The sequence below is a fragment of the Chenopodium album genome, chromosome 14, assembly GCF_948465745.1.
Source record: "Chenopodium album chromosome 14, dcCheAlbu1.1, whole genome shotgun sequence".
NCBI lineage: Eukaryota > Viridiplantae > Streptophyta > Magnoliopsida > Caryophyllales > Amaranthaceae > Chenopodium > Chenopodium album.
Window position 1 is genome coordinate 370,149 of NC_137847.1, and position 19,924 is coordinate 390,072.

The following is a 19,924-nucleotide window of genomic DNA, read 5'->3' on the forward strand; positions in this document are numbered from 1 at the left end:
AACTAATTTTGTTATGGCATAACAGAATTCTGTTATTGCCTGAATGCTGACATAGACAGCTCACACGGATTGCTGAGGTGTATCATATAGGGACTGCTGACTTGTCCAGTTCTTCAATACCAGTAGTTGTATCTTCTTCATGCAATAGGCATGCAATCTATGCAGAAATCATCTTGCTCTCGTCAATACTTAAAGCAGTCTTGCCTTGATCACTATATACACCAATAAAAGATAAGTACGGTAATTCAAGTAAATAGCTTAAAATTTTGTTCTAACAAAATAAGGAGTATGAGTTTAAGTTATGTGGTGAGTGCTTGACCACCAATAGATAAAAATAATTTGTGTTTTGTTTAATCAAATCATGATGCAATCCCTCTTTTAGTTTTTTTGCGAGTACTCCTTACTAGTCACGTGGGTGGGTGACTAGTGAGGGACTGAAGCCTAATTGTTTATAGAGTAAACTTGGGAATGAATTGGGACCCACATGCCTTGCCAGTGAGCCTTTTGCGCAAGTAGGCCGTGTTGGTATGGATCAAGGAAAAGTTATGTTATGTTAGGTTAGTTGTGCCAATCTACCATAAACAAAGACTATGCATGGTTTAACCCTTGTATTATGCCGCGTTAGCAAATGATGTTTAATTATTTTGTTGATTGGTTAAAAAGAGCAGACATGCCCATCATGTTTGTGTAGAAACCTTACCAAATTTTTAATACGATTTCATGTACGGCAGCTCATAACTCACTACTGTGCCATTTGTGTTGCTCTAGCTCTTTACGACAAGATATTATTGTTGAAGATCAAGTGGATGATATTATTACAGCCCATGCCATCTTTTAAAAATGTGATTTTTGTTTTGGTTTTGGATAGAACACCATGTTTTTTTGGCCAAAGATTTTGTGATACAATAAAGAGTGGGCTTGGCCCAATTGATGGGATGTCTAACCCATTGACCCGTAATTCCCATGTTCATTTCCAAGCATGTCTCCTAACTCAATAGAAAACGATCTTAGTCAATCCCTAGTCTCTACCTATAAAAAAAGTAACTTTTATGAACAATTATTTTTACAATAAATACGGTAATAGAAATCAAAACCAAAGAAGCAAATCTACTAGTTCTTCTAATCTTTAAGATTCATTTGCAAACAATTGAGTTGAGTTGAGACGCTATTTAAAACAAAGTATTTGCATTGTGACACCATGATTACTCTTCATTATTTCAATAATTATTTCTTTTGAACATTATGTAACCTCCTATTGGAATTCTTACTCCGTAGTAAATTCTCTCCGATTTGGTATTTTTGTTGATAATTTATGAATTATGAATTTATGACATAAGTACATAAGTTATGATTTGTGTCATTTAATAGATATTATATATTTAGTATAAAAAAAAAATACTACTAATTTTCCATCTCAAATATGACTTTTATACATCTTTAAATATTATATAAGTTGGAGATATTGTATACATAAAATGGGTAATTAAATGCAGTCTAATCAAGTGAAGAAATGGGATATTGATCGATCAAGTCGAACAATTCGTCCCCAATTCCGAAACCAAGCATTCGAGCCATGTCTTTGGACTTCAATCTAGCCTTTGAAGTAGAAAAACCTTGTTGCATTAACCAAGGGTATATTATAAACACCTTGTTCATAATAAACAATTCCAATGCCTCTGGGTTGAACACTACACCCATTCTCATACTCATCTACAAATTATATTAAATAATGTTAAGTTATTAATAACCAATTAACAAGGGTCAAATGCGACAATAGATGACACGCGTCATAGTTAGTGTACCTGGTGAGGAACAAGCATAGCAGCATAACGAGCAAGTTCACCGGCACGCCAATCAAGCAAAAGGGGAAGCCAAGGATAAGTGGCATCAAGCCTCACAAACCAAAGTCTTATCTCCGGGAATTCGGACAGTTCTCGTTAATCATACGGATCCTCCCTTTCGTAGTTTATGGTGAATCCTATTGTACGTTCCAAATACTCCTCGGGATCAACTACAATTATACAAGTAGTAATTAATTAAGCTCCAATCTAAAGCTAAATACTTGTAAAATAGACAATACATGTAAAATACATCACTTGAAACGAACATAATTCAAATAAATTAATACACTACTAAATACTTGATAGAATTGATACTAAATATGTAAGAAAGAAAGAATTACCGGAGGAAGGTGAGGAAATGTTAGTGGCAGATTGGAAAGGGGATAAGTCTAGGCGTCGAATGACATGAGTGTCTATCATCACTTCATATCTACCTTGTTTTGGGGGCATTGGCTCTGGAGCTTTAGCTGAACGTAAATACATACCGCCGTTGTATGTTGGAAAAAACAATTATTACATATATACTCCCTCTATCGGGATTCGGGAACCAATAATCACACTAACAGCATAAAATAATCATACCTTGAAGGTCATCGTCGTCAAGGAGGGAGAGGTCATAGTTGCCTTGTGGATTAAAGGATACTTTGGGTACAACATGGTGTTGTGTGCTGCTTCTAATATAACTGCTTGGTAAGTTGGAGAGAAAAGGAAATGATGTAGTAGTAGTGTTTGCTGCGCATAATGAATTACTCGTATATTTTGGTGGAGTAGTTTGTCCAACAATGGAAGATGGATGGACTGGAATTCCGGGTGCTGTGTAGCCAACCATGGCTTTTCTTCGTTCCTTTGGTGTGCCTACAAAATGGTTGGTCCATTGCTTTTACTTTATCCTCTATGTGGGACATATTTTTTCATTTTCTGGTCTGGATGAAAAGAGGACAAGGTGTTTCTCATGGATCCATCAAGACCCTAAACAGCTAGACATCATTTAAGTGGTTGGAACCATTTACTTTTTCTTATAATTATTAATTTAGCTAGTTACATACACTTTTTCCTTCATTAAACCAAGATCGCCGCCACATGCCTTTACATGACCGACTACGATTCTAAACAATACTCCGTATTAAAATAATAATATATGATGTTGGGATGCATTCCAATCCCTACAATCAATTGAGCTTGTGACATGGGATCTACTTACGTACACTTCTCCCTTTCATTAAATCAAAACCCTCACGCGCCTTTATATGACCGACTAATGGTCATACATGAATCTAAACAATACTAAAAGAATATTATATATTTGACCCTAGAAGCATCCCCCTACAATCAACTGAGTTTGCGACACCAGATCCCAAAATCTTCGAATAGGTTCATAATTGAATCAAACTTATTTTATGGTCTTAGTAGACTTATTAGACTTAGGATTCCCTAGACTTATTATATTGTTAGTTCTGTTATGGTTCCACATAATTTTTAGATTGTTTTATTTATTTTTCAAGACACGGAAGAAAAAAAAAAAGTAAAATAAAAATAAGATGCTTCTCCTGATCAATTTAAAACCCCAAAAGTCATTTAAATGGTTGAATCATCCACATTACTCCGTGACTATCAATTTAAAAGGTCTAATTTTGTATACTAAATTTGCCTAATTTACTTATTTTGGGCTCAATAAAATTATCCGTCAAAGTATTCCAAGGGTTTTAACTATCTAATTCATGCCTTGACCGATCGTATCTAAATTTATTTTTCGTAAAATAAGTGAAAACTAACAATTAATTATTTGTGCCTTATTCCTCAGTGAGATGAATGGGACATGTAGAAGTAGAGGGCAGAAAATAGCATTCGTTGCGGTCGTTACTTCCACAGAAACACACTCACAGAGACAAATTCACACAATTCATAAAGAAAGAAGAGAGTGTTTCTTTGAGTGTGAGTAGCAATTAGCTTAGCATGGCTTGTTGTTCATTATCATTCATAAATCCAACTAAAGTTGGGCCTCAATTTTCCCGATTCCGGCAATCCCCTTCCTCTTCTTGCTTCTTCCGTTACCGTTTCCGCCTTTCGATTCAAGCTACTTCAGCAATTGCCCTTGACTTTTCGGTAATTGTCTCACACCCTCTTCTTACCCATTTTTTTGCTGTTATTGTTAATTGTTATTCTTGTTTACTCATTGTAATCATGATTTTGCAATTGGGTATTACTTGGATATGGAATTATTCATCATTTCTTTGAAAAAAGAGATGAAAGATGAAATTTTGTGGTTTTTGTTTTTGGAAGTCTGTACATGTTGAGAAGTTTGGATATTTGTTTGATTAATAATGTCGTATTTGGGCAATTCAGCTAAATTGTTTGCTTGCACCATTTGTTTTCTTTTTGATGCAATGCTTGCACCATTTGTATTTGGCACAGTTTTGAATAATTGGATGGGTGAAATTGTGGGATAAAAGTAGTGGGCTCATATATAGTTGATGCGAGAGAAAAATGATGGACTATATGCCCGTTCAGAAGACAGACATACTAAAGGACATTTCGATATGGAAAATGGTGTATACAAATTAGAACAGAGGGAGTATTGTCATCTTATGTGGTAATTCAAATGCTAGCAAGAATATCAACGATGATTGCAACAACGATTGATCACAATAGTTCCAAATGTACATAGTTTTATCTCCCTTGAGTAGTCATTGGTGACTTGAGGGACTGATTTTGAACTAGCATGTTTGGGAATAGCTTATTAGGGCATTATGCTAGTTAAATCTTAAGTATGCAATATGTCAAACATCAAACATTTTATTCATGAAGAATACTAATTCGGCTAGATATGCTAAATTATAATTAAGATATTACTCCCTTGGTTTTAATTTTTCAACTTAATGTGATTTTAACCAAGAATATGACAAAGAATCAACAAAGGAGATCTTTTGTGAAAGTTGAATCATTTTCAAACCCACTTCATTACTCCATTGCTCTAATTTGTGGTCGGAAGGAGTACTTTCTGATAAAGGGGGTTTACGTATTCATAGGATTTTAGAATTTCTGTGTATGGCTCATAGCCTCATACCATTGACAGTGATTAGTGGCAATTGGGAAGTTGCATTTGAATTTTGATATGGCTGTTTCAGCTTATCTTACCATGTGATGTGGGTCCTTGGCTTTATCACCTGAGAGAGCAACTCTTAAAATTAGGCTTGCCACTGTGATGAATGTTGTGCACTTTAGTTTTGGGAAGCATGTCATCTATAATTCCCTTATCCTTAAGGTGCTGGAAACTAAAGCTTGCTTACTGAGTTGCAGTACAAGAATTATAATTTCTGTTTGCAATTGCAGGAAACAACTTCAAAAACCTCTGCTGTACAAAAAGATTTATTGGCTTGTCCAATATGTTATGAACCTTTGATAAGGAGAGGTCCCCCAGGCCTGAACTTGTAAGTATGTGCGCTGACCATTGATTCATGTTAGTTGAGTGAGACCTTTGACTCATATTGTACTATGAATTTCAGGGAAGCAATTTATAGGTCTGGCTTTAAATGTAAAACTTGCAACAAGTCATACTCAAGTAAAAACATTTACTTGGATCTTACAGTGACTGCAGGCTCAGAGGAGTATGCAGAAATTAAACCCACCAGCACGGAACTATTCCGGTATATGTCCATGTCTATTTTCCTTGTGGTGATGTTCTACTTTTATATTGTATTGTATATTAGGTGTGGAACCTTAAATTGCTGCCAAATCACTCCTTATTTTATAAAATAATCATAATCAACCACTTCTAATAACCACTTCTAATAGTATGGAAACTCAAAATTCAGGTCTTATATGCCGATGCTGTGATGTTACACAGCTCTCTTCTGCATCTCTTTCATTGATTTAGTTTAACCTGCCATTATTAGTAATATAATCTTTGCTGAATTTTGTCATATACTTCTTGTTTAGAGTAATCTTACTTATCTGTCTCTGTAGTTTGCTACTTTTGCCTTAATTATCTAGCTAGCAACTTTGTTAGTTCTGTGAGTTAATTCTTAACCCAACTTGCCAATTAAACAGGAGTCCATTTGTGTCTTTTCTGTATGAACGGGGATGGCGCCAGAATTTTAACCGAAGTGGTTTTCCAGGTCCAGAGGAAGAGGTTAGTCCACATTCTTGTACCTCTTTAGAAAAGTAGAGCATGAAACTCATCTCCAAAGCCTATGCTTTTAAATTAGTGAGCAAATCAGTGGAAATGTTACAGTACAGAATTATTCATTAGTTGATACAGGGTTATTACGGACTTTTTTTTTTTTTTTTCCCTGTTTATTGTGTATTCATTACCTAGTCTATACAAGTATAATATACTGATCTAGTCCTGTGTCATATGCAGTTTAAAATGGCTCAGGAGTACTTTAAACCCGTCGAAGGTGGCCTACTGGTTGATGTTAGCTGTGGAAGTGGGCTGTTCTCTAGAAAATTTGCCAAGTGTGGCATCTATTCTGGAGTGGTTGCTCTTGACTTCTCTGAAAATATGCTTCGCCAATGTTATGATTTCACTAAGAAGGAGGATCCCACTTTATCTAAGTAAAGCTTCCTCTTTCTTTACGGTGCTCTTTTGTCTTGGTATAGCTTTTGATTTTTGATGATCAATGTCTGCTTTGCTTATTGTAAGCCACAAGTAACTTTGCAGCAATCTTGCTCTTGTGAGGGCAGATGTTGCTAGGCTACCATTTCCACCAGCATCAATTGATGCCATTCATGCTGGCGCTGCCTTACATTGCTGGCCATCTCCTTCAAATGCTGTAAGTTTTCTATCATGCAAGTGCCAGTATTGAATTCTGCAGATCCTTTTATGAATTCCCTTGTTAAGATGATTTCAATTGCAAATAACAACTCACATGTATGTATTCCCACTTCACTCTCTCTGTACTATGTGAGAGGTTCAGAGAGAGACTAGGTTTTTTTAATGCTAGAATATTTGGTATACGAGATCAAGCATTTCCTATGTTATTTCACTTGGAACAGAAGTCTCCCATTTCATCTTGTTAGCGGATGAGTTAATTCATATAGGTTATTAGTTTGATCAAGGGGATTGGTGCATAATAACATTTATGAGGATATTAGTTTGAAAATGTTGATAATGGGAAGTAGTCTTCATACCATTGTGAGCTAGTAGTAGAGATCTTCAATTTAAACTGAATGTAGCATGATTCAGGTAGTTGAACAATTTTCCAACAAAGAGAATTTTGTTCGTTATAAGAGAAGTCTCATAAGTCATAAGACATATTATCACCTGTTTTCTTCAGTTGCTTTTTCTGTGGACAAAATGCTTCAACTATATCAGTCTGTTATTTTTGACATAAGTTATCTGCCCCTAGTGATGGCATTGGTATGCATATCAGATTGCTGACATTGCCCGTACATTGCGGAGTGGAGGGATCTTTGTGGGAACTACTTTTCTCAGATACACATCTTCAACATCTCCACTGATAAGGCCTCTTAGAGAGGTATTAGTTTTGCTGTTTGTATTGCAACTTTTGGTTGTATGACTTGTACCTATGCAGTTTGTGCTTGCCTCCTTTGTTCTTGTATTTTGCTACACTCTCAACAATTTTCTTGCGATGAACTTCTCTTATATTTTGCTGGCTTTGTACTGGATAGTACAATGCCAATCTGCTGATAGTGAACTTGCTCATCAAACACCTTTACTTAGGCTTCTCCATGCCTTGAGGACATATAAAGAAATCAGCATTTCTATGCATACGTAGTTTGTTTGGATGGCATTTATATGAGTATTCTGAGCCACTGAGGGGATATCTTGGCTTTAGAATCATATTAGTATGAACAAAATGGATAACATTGTACTCTAGATGCATGTTTCAGGGCCAGCTGATGTCATCTTAAAAAAAACTACTCACTTCTTATAAGAATTGCTAAAGCAATTCAAGAAGTATTGACTGTGAAATCTGAACTGCTAAGTGCTAACCCTATGTAAAACTGAGTAATTGACATTTAACGCCTTTTCTTTCCTTCTTTTCAAAAATATAAAATATTGGCATTTAAACGAAATTGCTTTCATTTTCAAAAATTTAAAGAATAAAAAAAGTGATTGTTATTACTAATTTGGTTTGCATGTCCTGTATTATGTGCTTTCTAAATTGTAACTCACTAATTTTTTGTGCATTGCCTCGTCCTTATTTAAATTTTTCAGAGGATTGCTCAGCCCTACAGCTACTTGATAGAGGAGGAAATTGAGGATTTATGTAAATCTTGTGGCCTTGTTGACTACTCAAGCAAGGTTCAACAATCATTTATTATGTTCTCTGCACGGAAACCCTGAGATTTTTGTCATTCTTGAACTCAACGGTATGTGAAGCTTTATTATTCCTTTGATTTTGAATTTATTTGATGTATTACGACACAGATTTTAAAAAGACTATTCACTTTAAGCCATCATTGCAGTAAGTTGTAGTTGTGTCATTAAAATAGTATTTTAACAATCTAACCTTAATTTGGGGTTGATAATGACTAGTGTATGGATAATTCAACCATACATTTAGGTGACTGAGTTATAATACTGGTCCCAGTGAGTTCAGAAGAGGTGACTAAATTAGTGCTTTTAAACTGCACTGAAGAAGCTACTAGAGTTTGTTTGTGCCATTTCTGAGTAAATGTAGGCATACCTACTTACCAAGAGATGTCCCTAATATGAATTAGAACATTAGGTTCCAAATTTATACCCTCAAAGGTTAATATGTCAGAGAGGAGGCACCTTCCAAGGGTTCAGATGCTGACATCAAGATCCCTGATGGCATAAAATATGGTTCCTTTTCTTTTCTTAGATTAGATTGTGCACTCTCTCTTGAGGTATATGCTGCTTATTCTTAGTTTCCAATTCTGGGTTTCCACACCCCCTTTTGAGCGCCTAAGCTTGTTTGCAGTCTTAATATGTTCACATGATGTTACCTAATTCACATACGTCCTAGTCTAGGTATCTTAATTGATTTTGTGAACATCAACTTAACAATAGCTAGTTTGGTAAATTTAGGATAATGAGTATTTGAATAACCAAATTTAGTCACATTCAGATACAGGTGGCAAAGAAACATTACACCTTGGTTTGATATGGCATTCTATATGTGATTATGTGTTTTCAAGGTTATTAATTTTACGCATTATTGGGGAATTTACAAATGTCAAAATAAGTACCACCCACAGTGAAATTGATCCTTTTCCTTTTCTAATGTTTGAGTAACAAATGGAATTTGTTATATTTGATAATCAACTTGATTGATGATGTAGAGAGTTATGCGAGAGCTCAATGAGTCAAGGTAGAGCTCTCATCTTCCAACCTTGAGATTAGGTGTTCAAATTTTCAAGCTTCAACTTCCAAGTTGGACGGGGTTCGGAATCCCCCTCACAGGGGCTGTCACTCCGGAGCCAATTGGGTGGGCATGGACATTAGTACTTTAGAGTGAGGATTGTGAAACTGAGATGTGGATTTCTATAGAAAGATGATTACTATCATACTGTGGACTGAATCAAGCCATGTCAAGTGGGATTGAGCATCCTCAAATATTTTATTAATAAGATGTCATTAGAGAACATAATTAGTACAGTAAACTCTTGATCTCTTTTTGAAAAGATAAAAACTCATTGACTAAGCTTAAGGACAGCTGATTACTGACCCAGTGAAAGGCTCTATCATGTGAGATCATTTCAAGGACAAAAGAGTGGCATGTAAACTGGTAAATTTAGGAAAGCACATGTGTAGTACTATAAGCAAACGTTTTTTTCAAATTCAAAAAAAAAAAAAAAAAAAAAAAAACAATTCTTAACAGAACAAAGTTTATGAGTCTGAGAGTTGAGGGGAGAGAGGCAGAAAGAGTTGCATAGAGATCCCCTCCTGCGTCCCATACTAGGATACCTTATGTTATTCTTTCTATCATGTATTTTATTCTTGTATTAGCCCGTCTTTATTACTCTTCATTTCCATTATCACCCTCAATTAAATAATTACTGGCACTTCGGTTTAATCATATTCATCTGTATTTACTTGGATTGCTTCTCTCTCTACAAGCTTTTGAGTCCTTAAGCTGGCACTTGATTATTTGTTTAAGGAAACCATACTATAATCCATCTGATTATATTATGTGGATTCTTCATATGAGACCAGATTCATAATACCTTGTGACAGGACTATTTTTATTTAAAAATAAGGCTTAGAGTTTGTTAGTGATATCCTGTGTTACCCTGACTTGAATTCAAGTGCCGAATACTGGTAATGCCAAGGTCCAATATTTTGGACACCGAATCCTGCCCTAGAAGTGGGCACAGATGTGAGGTTTTGAATACTCCGCCTTACATTCAGCAGTCCAACGAAGTGAAAAAATTTGTATTATTCAAAGACACATTTCTATGTCAAATTTGCGTCTAGTAGAATTTATACTAGAGAGCTCCAACCAAAATATTGGCTGCCTAAGAGATTCCTGCCTTATCAGTCAGGGCATAGGTTTTTTTGTTAAAACTGTTAAAATCGACCAACCTGCCTATCTCAGGCCATGGTCCAACAGTTTGAAGTCCTAACCATAACCCTTCACCCTTTTTGAGCATTGAATCTGGGTACAAATCCATCTCACAGCTATCCCGACCATCAGAAAAGCCTGGCTAAACCCAACTGTGTCAAACCTTGATACTAGGTAGTTGATACTCCAATTTCATAATCCACATTCTTTAGAGCATCCTGAAATACCATCATGATGATAATCATCATCATCATGAGTCTTCCCCCACCTTAAAGGTGTATACTTTAGGTTATATAGATCTTTGACCATTGACCAAATTAAAATATTGACATAGTAGAAACAAAAACCATATTATAATAGATATAATGAATGAAGTAAAAATAAGGAATATTTGAAGAGTCCAAGGACCACTCTCATTAGAGAAGCTTATGAATAGATTAGTATAAAATCAAGGAATAGATTAGTATAAAATATAATATGTATGGTATTTTATAAATGTGTTTAGAGAAGTAAGTCAGGAGGACATAGGATCCCTTGCACGTGAGGTTCATCCATGCAATAATAGTTTCTCTCTATCTTTCGGCTTTTGATGGCACGTGGGGTTGGCAACTCTTCTGCTACACCCTCTGTCTCACTAGTGAATATTAGAAATGGCCTTTTGCTACAAAAACAGAGTTTTCTTTGATAAGGCTTTTATTTGCTTTTGCACTTAATTAAGATTCAGAGATATTTATAAGTGGATTTATACCTTCCTTGGCTTTTTAGGCTACAAGACTAGAAAGTGTTTAAAGCTAGATTTCATGGCATATATTTGGTACACACGTGTACTTCTCTCTGTATTCATGCCCTCCTTTTCAAGTATTTATTATGCTGCTCTTGATTGTTTATAATTTGTCACACTACACCCTTTCCTTTTTACCTTTGCTTCCAGGAGAAGGCCCCTTCTTAGGCATAGACTACTTTGGAGTAATCTTTAGTACTCGCTTTATTGTGGCCTTTGCCCTATGTTACTCGGACTCATCATCTTACCTCAGTACTTGTGTTAAGTGTTTAAACACTAATAGCCAAGTCCCTCTCATATAATATCCAAGTTACACCCTCCATAACTGAATTTCTTTGTAGTTTTCCCTTGTTTTAATACACTGTTTTCGTGGAATTAGGTTTCTTATGATGTGGAGAAATGGTAACTCCAACACATAGGTTAATTAGAAACCTTACATCATTTGATTGATTACAATATCATTGTCCTTTGGTGAGAATCTTGGGGGAGGTTGGCTCCAAGGGGTCAATTTATATCTTTCTTTTTGGGAACGAGGTAGGGAAGGTTGTGATTCCTTGGTCTCAATACAAAAAGCCATTATCTTTTGCATTGCCCAATATTTAGATTGATACATCAATATTGATATGCTCTTTTATTTACGGATTTACTAGTACCCAATACAACATTGGCATACTATTACTCAATTCTCGTGTGAAATTAGTTGTCATATCATCCCAATCTTTGAATATTAAAGATATGAAACAATTTTCAAATACAATAACAATTGATAAGCAATTTTCATTGAGAAATATGGATGGTATATATCAGTTGACTGAATTGTGATGATTTTTGACTGAATATTGATATATGTTCCCTGTTACAACTCCTTGCTAGGTTAATATTGTTCAAGTTGTGAGTTAGTTTGACCTTCCACCATGTTATTTTAATCGAGGATTGCCTGTTTCCTCTTTTCCGAATTGTTGTCACGTTAATAGTGTTATTCAAGCTAATACTCCATATTATGTCAACTAAATCCGGACCATGAAGATAACATCTTTTTAAAATCTGATCTAGTTTCAACTACCTCTCCTTTGTCTGGAATTAATAGTAGTTAAACTGTAGCAAAATTCTGTTATAGTAAAAACTCGAAATAGCAATTATGAAATTGGCAACATTGATTTCAGACGGGCCATTTTCTTCTCTACAAAGTATTTATGTAATACTGAAACATGTCTGAAAAGCTTAAGAGCTAAGATCGATCATAACAACTTTTTCTTGTAACAGGAACAGCATTGTATGGCAGTGAGCATGGAGTGATGCAGAAAAGCTCTTTCATTAAGTCATTACATCGACATAGTGATATGCTGATGCTAGTATATAATAATCAATTACTGTCAAAATATTGACAAACGTATATAATAATCATTATCAAATTACCCAATTGGTCATTTTCTCTACTTTTGTCCACTTTTATATGTATATCTTTTTTTTTTTTATCATGGAAAAACTAAATAACATGTTCAAATAATAATTTTCGACAAATTTATACGTACTTCGAATAAGAACTCATAAATTTAGACAAGGTTTTTAATAAGTGTAATTCGGGTGATAAGAATAAAGAATATTTGATGAATAATTTAGACGAGGTTTTTAATAAGTGTAATTCAGGTGATAAGAATGAAGAATATTTGATGATAATTCATTGAAGTCTTTTGATTTTCACTTATACATCGTGTGAAACATTGTATGTAGAGTATAAATTGACTCTTGAATTTCATGGAATTTCAAATTTTACTTTATAAATGCTGTGGCTGCTCTACAGCTTAAGCCATTCTATTCCTCATTGACATGAATTGCTTTATCAATCATCAATTATTAAGCATTAAACAAAGGTTGAAAACTTAATTTCAATACAATTACTACTTTTTAGTAAATACTCCCGTATATCTAAGATACTAAAGCCTTGAGTAAATTAGTATAAGTAGTGTTTCAAATTCTTATTATCAAACAACTTATGATACTATTATCGATATGTTAAAAAAAAAAGTCAAATAATATAATAACGAGGAAAAATTAAGGAAAGGGGTAGACGAATTCCTTAAAATTGGACGCAAAAAGTTTAATAAAACTAAAAATGCTGAGTAATTAGTGCTAAAATGAGTTGGAATTGTCTGAAAATTTAAAATATATGATAAAAAGAGGCGCATAATTATGAGGAAAAGAGATTAGTGGAGTGGTTAGTTAAATGTTGTCATGTTTGATTTCCCTAGGAATCACACCAGGATTTCCTCGTATATGTCATTCTTTGGAGACTATTGTTATTGTTCTCAACTATATAAAGATTGGTCAATGTACTGAATTATTTTTACTTGCCTTCAAACAACCTTATTTACAACTTATGAATTTTAAAATCTAATTGCGGCCAAATTCTTCTGGAATTATAACTTTATGACTATTGGCAGATTGCAAGCATTCATTTAAAATCTAATTTAAAGCAAGTCTAAATAATATTAATGATTTGACTTGGTTAAGGGAAAAATGTTGACTTTAAAATGAATCACTCTCATTGTTAGATCAATTGAAATAAATAATTGTTAAACACAAAGTATCACTTATCAATGATGTAGGCGAGATTCATTGTTGAGTTCAACTCAGTACTATTACTCCGTAGTTCACAGTCGCAAATACGACAACAAATCCAAATATAGCAATGTCATACCGACTACCGAGTACTACAAAACAAAGAAAGGGAAAGAGCAAGGCAATAGAATAGAAACCTCACCCAACGAGGTGTAACGATCAGTTGGGTTGTAATTCCTGTTTATTTAGGCAACTTGTAAAGTTGTAATTGGAATAAATGATTCGCAACCATATGCTATGGTATGCGACTGGTGTAAATTATATAAGCATGTATATATGTATACAACATACTAGAGAAGGGGATAAGTAAAATTAATTACTAAAGACTAAAGTAGTAGAATTAAATGTGTTATGATAAGTTACAAGTGGGGGTAAAAAAAAATTATTTATGTGTGGCCAATATTGTGTTTCACATTGACCAATAGATCTTACTGCGTTGAACAATCAACAGTACTATTGGCGGTGGCAAATATCTTCGTTATACTACTCCGTAAAACATTCAAGGCTACAAAGAAGACCTTCATTTTTTTTTTTGGATTTTTCTCAATATTTCTGATTGCTGAATTTCCCATTTTTGCAGTAGAACCTTTTTCTTGTTTTATAGCTTAGTTTGTTATTTGTTCACATTTCCAAATTTGAGTTATAAAGATATATTCCTTGTCTATTTTAAAAAGGAATATGAAGGGTAGAATTGAATAAGTACTACTTCGTGGGTTAGAATTTAAAAAAATGATATCTAATCAAAATACGATGTAAATATTAATCAGTAGAATAACTTGAAATGTATTTCATAAAGTTTAGTAAAATTCAATTTTGAACAATGATTCCAATTAGTTAGACTAGTGAAGGGAAAAAATAAAAAATGTTTAGAAGAAGATTAATAATAAAATTCATACAATGGGATGGATTGTAGATCAAACCTAACATGAAATGTATGACTGGACTATTCATACACAAGAATATGTGTTTTGGTGTTTAAGTTCTAAATTCGAATCCCATACATATATATCATGTATCAATTGATTAATCGAAATCTTTTGCATTAAAAAGAAAGGAAATGAAAATTACTAAAGAAGATCTACGTAATCTAATAGAATTCAACATGATCTAATAGAATTCAAATTGATATTAATCTCAGCTCATGCAAATTGAATCAACCAAAAAATATTATATAACACTAATATTGAATTTTTCCACACGAAAGTAATTGACAACAAAATCAAACATAAGTTCAACCAAATAAATTAAATTGTAATAAAGTTATCTTAGAGAGAATAATCAACTTTCTCATCACCAACTAAGGGTCTGTTCACATTTACTGAACTGGTTGGAGGTGAACTGAATTGAACTGAGTTGAAATGAATGAGAGAAGGAAATTAGGAGCTGAACTAAACTGAACTGAACTGATTGGAGCTGAACTGAAATTAAGCTGAAGTGAACATGCCCTAATATGACTCGCACTGCATCAACCAACCTTTGTCTTAATTTGGATCAAATAACTTTCTATCATCAAGATTAAACAAGGTTGGATCATAGATAGCGCTAGCTAGTCAATTTACATTTATAGATTAATTAATGCATTATGTTGTGCAAATGTTTCTTTTTTTGAAAAATGTTATGCAAAAATAATATTAGGAGGTTATGCTCACCAAGAAAATAGGCATGGTGCAAGTTTTTTTTTTTTTTTTTTTTTGAAAAAGTAAAAAATTTAAATATTAGAAAGCCGTTTTTAACGAGGGAAATTCCTGAGGTAATATATGTATGGTGCCACTGTGCAAGTGATAAAGAACAAAATATGTATAGCTAGCAAGCACAAGTATATAATACTAAGAGTTAGCACTAGGATTTGTACTAATAAGTGTCTTATTCATATAGTAATTCACGTTCACAAGTCACAGCTACTTGAATTGAATTTGGTGTCGTCTTTTACCACTCATCAATCTCAAAGACCAAGACAAACAAACAAGAAAAATAAAAAGAGTGATCGACTTCCAAAAACACTACTCTACTACTATCACTACTATACTACTAGTATAGTATACTACTACGAGTAGTACGACCCATAGTACTCATGACTAGTAATTTATAAGTAGTCACTGCAGCTTAGAAGATGGAATCAAAAATATAAGACAGATAGAAATTAAATTAATGGGGACAAACTTATTTTTACTACTTCAAGAAGAAGAGAGAGATATAAATACATTATTATATATTCATTTACTTATAAACAACAAATTAATCAAGTTTTAAATAAAAAAGATGAGCTCTTTTGCCAAGGTGATGAGCAAGCACATAATTTTGGGCCTTATTTTTAAAGGTAGAGTAGTGAATGGGAGACACGGAAACAGCTCGCACGTTCTCCTCATATCTCTTACATTTTCATTTATTTATATTTTTTATTTAATTACATAAATATATAATCATATAATTAATTTACAATTTACATACTCTTTCTTCTTGACAATATGTTGTCTCACCTCCCTAGGAATTTTAAATATATCTATCTATCCCCCATTTTCTCCCTTGTGATTTTCCATAAATACTCACTTTCTTCATGCCCTAAAAACCCCCTCTTTCTCCCCCTTATTTGTCACTTCATTCTTCAATTCTTCCATTTTTACTCTTCTTCTTACTATATTATATTTTATATTTATAATTATCCCACTTTTTATACATAAAATTTAGCTCAATTTCTTAAAATTGAAGCTTGAGGGGATTTCCTAATTCATATTGGTTTCAATTCTTGCTTGTGATCATCATGGTGGGTTTAATTTCTCTCCTTTTTTTTTACAATTGTGATTTTTTTGATTACTTTCGAGTACATACAACAATAATAAACACCCAATACTAACTCTGCTACCTAACTAAAAGATTAATATGTATAATTAAGATTTATTTATTTATTTTTCATTCTTATCTTGAATTTTGCTTAGCTGCTCCAAGTTTATAAGTTTGCTAATTTATTGTAGATTTATGTTTTTTTGTTTTTTTATCTTCACGTTTTAGATAATTGAAATTCTGAATTTTGGTTAGCTTATAATTCATAATTGCTAAACTAATAATATTGAATTTTTAAAATTTGTTTTGGGTGAAATTAAATATGTGTTCATGTTTAGAATTATCTAAAATTCGATTAGCTAAAAAGTTGTTACATATGATGTATAATTAAGTGAATTATGTAAATTGACAAATATATTAAAAATGTTTTAGGGTTATGGAAAGCCAGCATGGTTGGATGCACTATACACCCAAAACTTCTTTGTGAATTGCCCAGCTCATGAGACAGCAAAGAAGAATGAGAAGAACGTATTATGCTTAGATTGTTGCACTAGTCTTTGCCCTCATTGCTTAACCATGCATCGCTTTCATCGTCTTATTCAAATTCGTCGATATGTCTACCACGATGTCATTAGATTGGAAGATCTTGAGAAAGTTATCGACTGTTCTAATGTTCAGGTTCCTTTCTAACATAATTCTCTTGCTTCTTTTTTTTAATCCATAATTCTCTTCATGTTTTTTAACAATTGAACTAACAAGCTTATAATTTCACTAGGCTTATACTATCAATAGCGCGAAAGTAATCTTTATCAAGAAAAGGCCTCAAAATAGGCAGTTCAAAGGAGCTGGAAATTATTGCACTTCATGTGATAGAAGTCTTCAAGAACCATATATTCATTGCTCTTTAGGGTGCAAGGTAAACAAATTAAATTATGCACTTTTTTTGGTTTGTATAATGATTAAATTTTAATTTTTCATTTGTATATTACTATATAGTAATATGTATGTAGTCATACAATGCAAATATCACATATATAATTCTTTAACCATACAGTTAATCTCTTGCTTAGATCGATTACACTATAGTTTTTGAAACTTGAACCTTTTTGCTTAATTAACTAGTTACTCCGTAGTTGTTACTATAAGTTGACATTCAATCAATCCGACCGAAAAATTGAACTCTAAGTCTCAACTTCATATAAATACAATTTTTGAAATTTGTACTAATCTTTCATTCTATAATGTCAATATTATTATTTAGCTCCTCCTCTTAAACTGATTTTATTGTGCCTTTTGTGGTTGAATTATGTGTAGAATGAACAAGACAAGGTCAACAAATTAGCAAATTTTAACTTGCAAAAGAATAATTCTGTAGCTTTGTCAAAAAGGAAAGAGAACATTTATGTAGTTAGCTTGAATATTTGATCATAAGTACTGTATAGAATATCAGACAAAGTCAATTCTAACATAAAAAAAAGTATCCTCAAAAGAGCTCATTATAACACTATACACCCCGATATACTGCACACTGAAAAATGAGTATGGGTATGGGGCACCTTGAATGTCTGAGAATCTTATGATAAAACTTCAGCTTTATAAGAGTATTAATATTGAAATCAAGCTCTTATCAATTTTGTGACAAAGTGAATGCTTAATTTTATGAAAAAGGGTTATAGGTTAAGATATATGATCAGAGTATTTTTCAAGTATATTTTGAAGGACTAGCTATACTGAACAAAACACTTTGTACTTAATTAATGTGTGAATTTTTTTTGTTATTAGGTGGACTTTGTGTTGACGCATAATAGAGACCTCTCACCCTACTTAAGGGTATGCAAAGTGTTACAATTGAGCCCGGACTTCTTATACCCTCAAGACATGGGAGATGATGAAATGACCAATGAAACTCCTAACTCCACCATCGTGGATTGCGACGAACCAATGAGCTCCTACTGCGGCTCATCGGACTCCGAGAATATGAGCGTGGCATGCACGGAGACCGAGATCGTTCGGAAGAAGAGAAGTGGATTGTACGTGTGTGGAAGATCAATTAATAAGGTTTCCGACGAAGACATGGCCACAAGCATGAGTAGAAGAAAAGGAATTCCTCATAGGTCTCCTTTATGTTAAAATTCAAATAATAGTATAACTTAAATCAAGGGAAAAAAATAAAATAAATCCTCAAATAATCTCTTCATTTTAAATTTATTTATAGGAGTATTATTTAGTTTAATTTGATTTCTTCATCCCCTACCCCTTTTCTTTTTTAGGTTTATTAAGCTTATTATTGAGATAAATTATTATATTTTGGACTAAACAAGTTCAAATTTGATTTAATTAGTGACATATTAAACCCCCTCTCCTCTTAATATTTCAATCTTAAACTTCTACCTCGTTCTAAGTTAATTAATCACTCGGTCGGGCGTTTTGTCTTAATGGCATCACGTGGTTCCCAATTCCAAGTAAATGGTTTTTGTACATTTTTCTATGGCATGGACCGGCCTTTTTATCCCATATAATATAAATATATCATACAATAAGTTTATTATCAAAATTATTAATTCAGTTCATGCATTGGAAGCCTTTCATGCTGTTCTTCATGATTCTATCTCTATGAAAGTGACACTTTTTTTTTTTTTTTTTTTGAAAGGACTATGAAAGTGACACTTCTTTCATCTGAAGACATTATTATGTAAGAGCATTCAATAAATTCACATACATTATATATGTGCATTTAATGTTTATTGCTACGGAGTACTTTTTAGTTTTTACTAGTAAGTCATGCATTTCACATGCATTATATACGTGCATGCATATTAGAGGCATATATAGTATGTTTAGCTAGCTTAGCTACAATTCCAAGCAATATATACTCTCAATATCCATTAGATTTACATTTGCTAATTTTGCTAATAATTGAAATTTTTATTCTCCATTAATTCATGAAAGTTTGACTTTATTTCCATTTTGGAGTGATTTAAGAAGTTTGACTCATTACTTTATTTTATCTCTTCAAACCTTATATTATCGCATTATAAGATTATATACCTTTCTTATCCCACAATATATACACTTTAGCCATACACACATAAAACATTATATTACTCCGTATCTTTTTTTCAAACTCTCCTAAAACAATACTCCGTAGCTTATACTCTGTATAATAAATATGTCGAACTTTTAAATCGGAGATATTGTTCAAAATATTTGATCTTCTAATGATGGCATGATTGATTTATTTTTTCCCCATAATATTGATTATTGAAGCATTTAAAAGGAATGGTCTAAATATATGTATATAACTGTTCTGGTTACATGTATTTTATATTGTATTCAGAGGTGGACTGTAGATATGTCTGTATTATTTGTATACCACATGATATAGACAACAAGATACATAGTATAGTACG

The 19,924-nt window shown here is 33.1% G+C and overlaps 2 protein-coding genes and 1 pseudogene across 4 annotated transcripts; 2 read left to right on the forward strand and 1 right to left on the reverse strand.

The window, feature by feature from the left end:
• Nucleotides 1-1,374: 1,374 nt before the first annotated feature.
• Nucleotides 1,375-2,749, reverse strand: LOC145578432 (protein CHLORORESPIRATORY REDUCTION 6, chloroplastic-like; annotated as a pseudogene). Its single transcript, XR_014098863.1, has 4 exons — nucleotides 2,424-2,749; nucleotides 2,183-2,308; nucleotides 1,803-2,011; nucleotides 1,375-1,710 (listed from the first exon to the last, which is right to left on the reverse strand). The product of XR_014098863.1 is annotated as a protein CHLORORESPIRATORY REDUCTION 6, chloroplastic-like (transcript).
• A 910-nt stretch (nucleotides 2,750-3,659) lies between these two features.
• Nucleotides 3,660-12,661, forward strand: LOC145578433 (putative methyltransferase At2g41040, chloroplastic). Of its 2 annotated transcripts, none has more exons than XM_081635751.1 (9): nucleotides 3,660-3,944; nucleotides 5,172-5,269; nucleotides 5,345-5,485; nucleotides 5,889-5,970; nucleotides 6,202-6,395; nucleotides 6,502-6,613; nucleotides 7,241-7,318; nucleotides 8,023-8,177; nucleotides 12,381-12,661. In XM_081635751.1, the coding sequence occupies exons 1-8, from the start codon at nucleotides 3,795-3,797 to the stop codon at nucleotides 8,149-8,151; spliced, it is 984 nt and encodes a 327-aa protein (XP_081491877.1). In that variant the 5' UTR covers nucleotides 3,660-3,794; the 3' UTR covers nucleotides 8,152-8,177; nucleotides 12,381-12,661. The 2 variants fall into 2 exon arrangements, with proteins under 2 accessions (XP_081491877.1, XP_081491876.1); XM_081635750.1 differs by having other exon boundaries at nucleotides 3,661-3,944; nucleotides 7,214-7,318.
• A 3,640-nt stretch (nucleotides 12,662-16,301) lies between these two features.
• Nucleotides 16,302-18,688, forward strand: LOC145578435 (protein RGF1 INDUCIBLE TRANSCRIPTION FACTOR 1-like). The gene is made up of 4 exons (XM_081635752.1): nucleotides 16,302-16,497; nucleotides 16,947-17,192; nucleotides 17,290-17,430; nucleotides 18,297-18,688. The coding sequence occupies exons 1-4, from the start codon at nucleotides 16,495-16,497 to the stop codon at nucleotides 18,642-18,644; spliced, it is 738 nt and encodes a 245-aa protein (XP_081491878.1). The 5' UTR covers nucleotides 16,302-16,494; the 3' UTR covers nucleotides 18,645-18,688.
• Nucleotides 18,689-19,924: the final 1,236 nt, after the last annotated feature.

Bases quoted from the DNA above. Each gene is read 5' to 3' on its own strand.
- LOC145578433 (XM_081635750.1), top strand. From the start codon at position 3,795: ATGGCTTGTTGTTCATTATCATTCATAAATCCAACTAAAGTTGGGCCT. The intron at 5,486-5,888 runs GTATATGTCCAT...CCAATTAAACAG, and splicing joins ACCAGCACGGAACTATTCCG to GAGTCCATTTGTGTCTTTTC. The intron at 6,396-6,501 runs GTAAAGCTTCCT...GTAACTTTGCAG, and splicing joins GAGGATCCCACTTTATCTAA to CAATCTTGCTCTTGTGAGGG.
- LOC145578435 (XM_081635752.1), top strand. The intron at 17,193-17,289 runs GTTCCTTTCTAA...TAATTTCACTAG, and splicing joins TCGACTGTTCTAATGTTCAG to GCTTATACTATCAATAGCGC. The intron at 17,431-18,296 runs GTAAACAAATTA...TTTTGTTATTAG, and splicing joins ATTGCTCTTTAGGGTGCAAG to GTGGACTTTGTGTTGACGCA.